The 6,923-nt window shown below is 41.6% G+C and overlaps 1 protein-coding gene across 1 annotated transcript; it reads right to left on the bottom strand.

The window, feature by feature from the left end:
* Window positions 1–219: 219 nt before the first annotated feature.
* LOC141435349 (nose resistant to fluoxetine protein 6-like) lies at window positions 220–6,919 on the bottom strand. The gene is made up of 10 exons (XM_074098060.1): window positions 6,776–6,919; window positions 5,343–5,427; window positions 4,241–4,401; window positions 3,893–3,971; window positions 3,589–3,692; window positions 2,544–2,717; window positions 1,673–1,823; window positions 1,198–1,384; window positions 948–1,090; window positions 220–622 (listed from the first exon to the last, which is right to left on the bottom strand). Exons 1-10 carry the CDS (start codon window positions 6,835–6,837, stop codon window positions 425–427), a joined length of 1,344 nt encoding a protein of 447 aa, XP_073954161.1. The 5' UTR covers window positions 6,838–6,919; the 3' UTR covers window positions 220–424.
* Between the last annotated feature and the right edge of the window lie 4 nt (window positions 6,920–6,923).

The raw sequence follows: 6,923 nt of genomic DNA, 5'->3' as shown, positions 1-6,923 counted from the left end.
TACTATTTGGTCCCTTCCAGTGTTGGTTATGTACGAAGAATAAGGTAATAAAGTCTCCAACATGTGCACACTCGTAATCAGCTGTCATATCTAAGTATGACAGCTGATTGACAGCTGATTGAACGCTAACGTCCAAACTACTGATAGGTATGCCAAAGAAAACTTTCCAAAATTACGGAATTTTCCATAAAAACGGAAACTCAAATTTTCCGGGGATTCAAACTTTCCGTTTCTTAAATTAAATTTCTTATACGTATGTGGGTACTTCTTGTGAAAATTTCCAGAAATTTCCGAGAATTTTCCAGCTTTTTGTAAACTTTCCGCAATTTGCACATCTGTAGTCTAAACACGATCACACATCTGACTGAACGCACCAATGTCACTAACAGAACTTTAAAAAGTCGAAGTCTTTCCGGCCTTTCACTTATATCTTGACTTCAACGGTCTCCTTGGAGGACGCGAGGTCCGCCACCATGCTCACAGACGTGGGTTTCTCAACCTTCTTTGGCGGCGCAGGAAAAATTAACGTCTTCACTAAGTTGGCGACGGGCTTCTCTACAAAGAACCAGAGCGGCAATGCTAAGGCGAACGAAAGGACGAGCAACGATGTGTAACTCATGAGCTGTGAACAAATGATTTAACTAATTAAATTGGATCATAAAAATCATTTCATTTCAAAATAAATAATTTTATTTCATTTCAGTAATTTGATGATGTCGGAGGCCCTGGTCTATTTTGGGTTACTAAAGTATAATAACGTAAATATAATACAAACAATCAAATCAAGCTGAGCCGTGGTAGCTTCAGCTATGGTCTTTCATGCTGACGATCGTGGATTCATACCCGGGTTTGCGCATCAGGCTTTATCGAAATCGTTCTAAATCATCTTTGGCCATTCTAGCTCCTTAACCCCAAAAAAACGGATTGATAATTATGGGATAACTTACGATTTTGTAGGAGGTCATGCGTGCTAGTGCGTCGTTGTCGGCGGCGTATGTCCGAAGTACGCAGATATGGACGATGTAAGCGCTGTACGTGAATTTGGCAAGGATACCCCATCCTGCCCAGTTTAGTACACCGCGGTGGGTCTCTGGCAAAGTATAATAAAGTATAATAGTATCTGGAAAAGTATTCGTTGGTCAAAGAAATCTCAGTAGAATTTATCTGTACATACATTAAGTTAAAAAAAGTACTCACTGTCAACTTTAAGAATGGTGAAGAAGATGTGGAAGCAAATTATGGCACCAAACAGCACTTTGATGGAGCTGGAGTATACCATGCGGACCCCCAGAGGGATCTGGATGCCTGGGATGTAGAAGATGGCTCCAGTCAGGACGATAAACAGTTCTATCGGAAATAGCATCCAGTAGAATAAACGGAATTTCTGGAACATTTAAAGAAGGTGGTTATCAACCATTACCAGGGTTCGTAAAATGCGAGCAAAATTCATTGAAGTGCTAAGGTTACAAGCTATTGTAAATTGAACAAAGGTTCGCACGCAAACTAGAACATGACACAATTGTTTATACAGTTGTGGTGTCTGAGGTTTTCAGTAATTGAATTTTACTAACACCGTACACTGTATTCATGCTAAACCAAAGTAAAATACTAATTGAAAAAAATCAATGGTAACAAAATTCCACGGTAATTGGTTTATTTTATGGTAACTCACTTTGTATTTATGCGAGCCTATGTCACTCTCCTTGAGGTTGTAGATAAGGAAAGCCAGTGCAAGTCCAAGCGCGTAGCACGACAGGTTGGTATGCCCCCGCTTGTACAGGTTATTAAACGTATCGTCGTTTACAAAGAAGTTTAGCGCCATCCTGTAACAATTACGCGGAAATAGGCTAGTGACTTAAAAAATCTAATTAATTCGTTCGACAGTTAGATTATTAGAAAATATCTATTAGACGTATTTTTCTTTCGTTAATTAAACAAATAAAACGGCGTAACGTCACGGGCCCCACTCTCGAACCTTGACGCGCTTCATCTTTGTATATTTTTGTTTGATTGAGAAAACAAAAATACATACATGTTCAATAATCATCATGTCAGTCGAAAGACGTCCACTGCTGGGCATAGGCCTCCCCCAAGGCTCTCCACTCAGACAGGTCTTGTGCTTTCCGGATCCAACGCGATCTCGCGATCTTAACCAGGTCGTCGCTCCATCTTGTTGGACGCCAACCGACAGTTCGTCTCCCGGTCCGCGGACGCCATTCAAGAACCTTCTGACCCCATCAGCCGTCAGTCTTACGAGCAATGTACCCCGTCCACTGCCACTTCAGTTTCGCAATTTTTGGGGCTATGTCGGTAACCTTATTTCTACTGCGGATATCATCATTTCTGATTCTATCCCGCAGAAAAACCCCTGAGTGACTTTGAGCTTCCTCATAAGGCCCATCGTTAGCGCCCACGTCTCAAATCCGACATGTCCAATTTTTTTTGAGAATCTGGCAGACTAACAGATAATATTTTTTACCCAGCAAACTAGCTAATTGCGCGTTTAAATACATAAGATACAGGACATGTATACTCTTACTCACTCTGGCGACACAATGAGGATGGCGTGTAGATTCTGCATGAACACGTGCCCGGCGGGAGTGATCAGGCCGACAGCAAACAGGGCACCGATAGCCATCTTCTGTGCACGCGCACCGTTCAGCACGCACGCGATTATTATCCCTAGGATGCTGAGCTGGAAATCTGCTGCCAGGTACCTGAGAACACCGATTCTCGATGAACTGAAGCAATTGTTTTGCTCACTCGCAACCTTTTGATAGCTACGTCTATGCAATAAATGTGTGTAGTCTAACATCTGTTACGAGTAGCATGGTGAACGGTTGTGTTGCTCTATGACCTCTGGTTGAGTTCGAGACGCGTCAGTGTATTGTGGTGGTGGTGATAGATGGGTTTGTGTGATGTGTGTGTGTTCTTAAATGTGGAGGTGCAGAACTGCATGAACACACATTTCTTGCATAAACGTAGCTATCATCCGCAAAGTAACGCCTCATTCAATAAATTATCAGATTATCGGTTGATCACCGTGAGATCCCAAGCCGCGGTTGCCAAGTGGTTTGACCTAAAGCCTCTCAAGCTGAGGATCGTGGGTTCAAATTCGGAGTAATCGAGATCGGAATAAAATCCCAATATTACAACCATTTTAATGATTGAAATCATCGTCATATCAGCCTTAGGACGTTCACTGTTGGACACAGACCTCCAGTTGCTTTGGTTGGAAGCGGCCTGCATCCACCGTGGACCCGCAACTTTAACCAGGTCATTCGTCCATCTCGATGGTGGACGTCCTACGCTGCGCCGCTCCGTGGTCTCCATTCGAGAACTTTTCCGCCCCAACGGCCATCCGTCGGTTAAAATATTGGAATATAATATTCAATAGATTCAAACATAGCAGAAGAGACTAAATTTTTTTCATGAGTGTTTTATGTGCTGAGTTAGTGAAATCCGCGATGTAATTCTTGAATTTCCATGGGAATTTAGTAGAATCCCGAAATTTCGATACAAGTTGAGTTGGCGGACTTTAAACCATTAAAGTCAAGTATATGGTATTGGAGGTATATGGAGGCTTACCAGGCGTGAGCCATGCACTGATTTTTGTCAAAATAGTTTTGGATGTACAACAGATGTCGCCACCACGCATGGTAGCAGTCTTCTACCTCAGTCTCTATGATTGGCTAAAAAAAAAAGCTATAATTAGGGCTTTGAAGCTTCATAAAGAAGTAACAAAGAGGTCAATAGACGTCAGAGGAGACTGGCAGCTTCCTTGGACAAAGAATTAGCTTAGCTATTCAAAGAGGGAATGCTGCCACCTGTACCTTGCCTTGCTTTAAATAGCTATCACTAAAGAAGTACTTGTTTAATAGGTACACCTTACCTTCCAAAATGGTCCATCTCCCATGTGTCTTCCTAATGTCATCACGAAAAACATCACCATCGCGTACGGGGGGGTCAACCTTGAACCATTAATGAATTATTAACACGTGGATTATTAACTCTTTGGGGGCATGTTGTCCACTGTGTCAAAACGTCTACTGTATCAAAACGTCTACTGTATCAAACCGTCTACTGTATCAAAACATCCCAGTATCCCTGGAAAAGGGCTCTCCTCTTGTCTTCCACATCTCCCTATCCAGAGCTATATTTGGCCCCTCTCTCAGTTCCGCGTCCAGGTCATCCCGCCAACTAATAAATTATCTCTTGAAATTTTGTTGTAAAAGCTTACCTTAACCATCTGTTCAGAATGCCTGGGGGCAGTAACTTCCAGGAAAAGTTGTTGCCTCCCACAAGTGTGGAGTACATCGTCAGCAACCCCGAAATTATGAAAAACGACTGCACGATCAACGTGCCGTTGTACAGTATGTGGAATGGCAGTTTGGAATATGTCTGGAAAATACAACGGAAAAAGTTGAGATGGTACTTTTTTGATAAATTAGAAACAATCGAAATAGTTCGTAAGACTAATAATAAAAATATTAAGGAAAAATAACCATAAGTAAAACTTAACTATGAACCGCAATACCGCAATGAAAAAAGGCCCCCGTGGCATGGTGCCCAAAGGGCTGGCACCATTCCCTCGTTGAATGGCGATTTGTTGAGAGAGATAGCTGCCAGCCCTTGGGTCTCCAGTAGTGTCGACCAGGCGCTTTTTCACTACAATAATTTGTGAGCGCCGGGACCCCAAGGAGCCAGGGTCTCGAAACCGGTAGCAACGAAGTTGTATGATGAACCGAGACCCTGTTTTGTTTTTAAATATTGTCCTGCTCTCGGCCGCTTCAGCCGCTGCGCCAGCTTTTTTGTTGAGGGGGTAAATCCGGAATAAGGATATTTGCCGAATAAGTGAAGTTAGTGACATAGCAATTTGAAGTAGCACTGGGCAGGGCATATCGCTCGAAGAACAGGATAACCGTTGGCAGAGAATAGTCCTCGAGTGGCGACCACCAACCGGCAGGCCTCCCGCTAAGTGGACTGAAGTGGAGAGAATAGTTTCAACCGATAGTGCCACAAATATTTTTTCTCAAACTGGCCTTTATATGTCCCACTGTTGGTCACAGACCTCCTCCCAGAATGAGAGCGCTTGGCTTGAGCTACAGTACTCAGTACTCACGTAGGCCCAATGCAGATTGTAAAACTGTATACTCATACCTTCGCTTGCTTTAATTTGCTTCGCAAGTGTTAATGCAGGTTTTCTCTTGATGTTTCCGTTAGTTGAAGCGCTCGTGTTAAAGTTTCCAATGTAACCTGGGCTCGAACCCACGATTCTCTACTTGAGAGGCCATAGGTCTAATTACTAGATAGGCCTACAGCGTTCCTAAATAAACTCTTACCCTTTCCATGAATACCGGATTATCCGAGGTGATGAGGCCAGGAATTGGACAGTGGCCCAGCAGCACGAGGCATGTGCTGATCGTTCTGAAGAAGGAAAACTATTAAAGTCGGACCGTTCCTGGCTTATAATCGTGATTTAAACTGTTTAACTTAGTAATTTAAACAAAATATGTCCAACGAGAGTTTCATTCAGCCATTATAAATCATATGAGCGTTCAATCTAATTACCGTGTCAGTATCGCGGGGAAAAGCGACACGATAGTAAGACTGAGCGCACAGTTGATAAGACAGGTCGATTGCCAATTCTCTTCATCTGTACACTCAATCGGATTACCGTGTCACTGTTGCGGGAAAAAGCGATCCGACACGGTAATTAAACTAGTGCCCAGATGAATGAGAAGGGCCGAAGTAAAAAAAAGTTATGTCAATGAAAACTATATTAGGTACTATTGAACTTGTTTTGTATTTGTATTGTAATATACCTACTTACTTTTATTTAAGATCCCTAAAGGAGAACCAATCTTATTTTAATTTTTTATTTTATTTCATATCTTGGTTTTATCAGTATTTTATTTACTATGTTATTATAAATCTTATATTAATTACCCTTGAAGATTTCAATATAGGTAACAGAATTATAATAATTCTTATATCTTGGCATTTATGTAAATTATTATCTAATATTACATTGAATAAATAAACTAAACTATTAGTTTTCACCCGCGATTTTGCTCGTGTAAATCATTATACGTTATACCATAGAGTAGCATAAGTACTACTCGGTACGGTTTGTGAGCCTTCGGGTACGGAAGTCTACGCTAGCCGGCGCGGGCGCACGCCTGCGGGCGCGGGTGCAAACTGCGTCAGCTAGTCGCTTAAATATTAAGGGGCTGTTTCACCATCCATTGATTAGTGCAAAATTCAGATCTATTGTCAAGAAGACATTAATACTAGTATATCTAAGGAGTATTATAAAGTTAATGATTATATCATGGACAGGGATATTTGGAAATAATTCCGATCCGCATTAGCGATCCCTTCAAATAGCGAACCTACTGTGTCACAATTAAAAAGTAAAAAATAATTATGCACTACCTAGATGTTGCCCGCGACTTCATCTGCGAAGAATTTGTTTATCCCTATCCCGCGGGGACTATGCTGATTTCCCGCAAAATTAGCCCCTAAGTTAATTTAGTGTAAGTATCTAGTAATATTTTTTATCTAAGCGTCGTCGGTGTCGGGGGACCGCTAAGGTTAACATGAAACTAAATATAGGTATTGTATTTTGTAAAGTATTGACTTTGAAGTGTTAACTGACGGTTAAATCATTGTTTTGTTCGAATAGACGGAGATGGTATCATATTTAACCGTCAGTTAACACTAATCAATGGATGGTGAAACAGCCCCTAAATATCAATATTATAACACTCACCTGAAACCGTCCAGGCATTTAAGCCGCTTCATCTTCGTAGAAGTCCCCTGTCTTGTTAACATACTCCTCCAGTTCCGCCTTATAGCGAAGCATAGCAAAAATTTTGTAACTGCAAAAGCAAAGAGAAAATCAAGATGTGGTTAACAGC

Source organism: Choristoneura fumiferana, chromosome 14, assembly GCF_025370935.1.
Source record: "Choristoneura fumiferana chromosome 14, NRCan_CFum_1, whole genome shotgun sequence".
In the NCBI taxonomy this organism is placed as follows: domain Eukaryota; kingdom Metazoa; phylum Arthropoda; class Insecta; order Lepidoptera; family Tortricidae; genus Choristoneura; species Choristoneura fumiferana.
The sequence above is the reverse complement of the archived record's forward strand: the minus strand, read 5'-3'. Positions and strand labels throughout refer to the sequence as shown.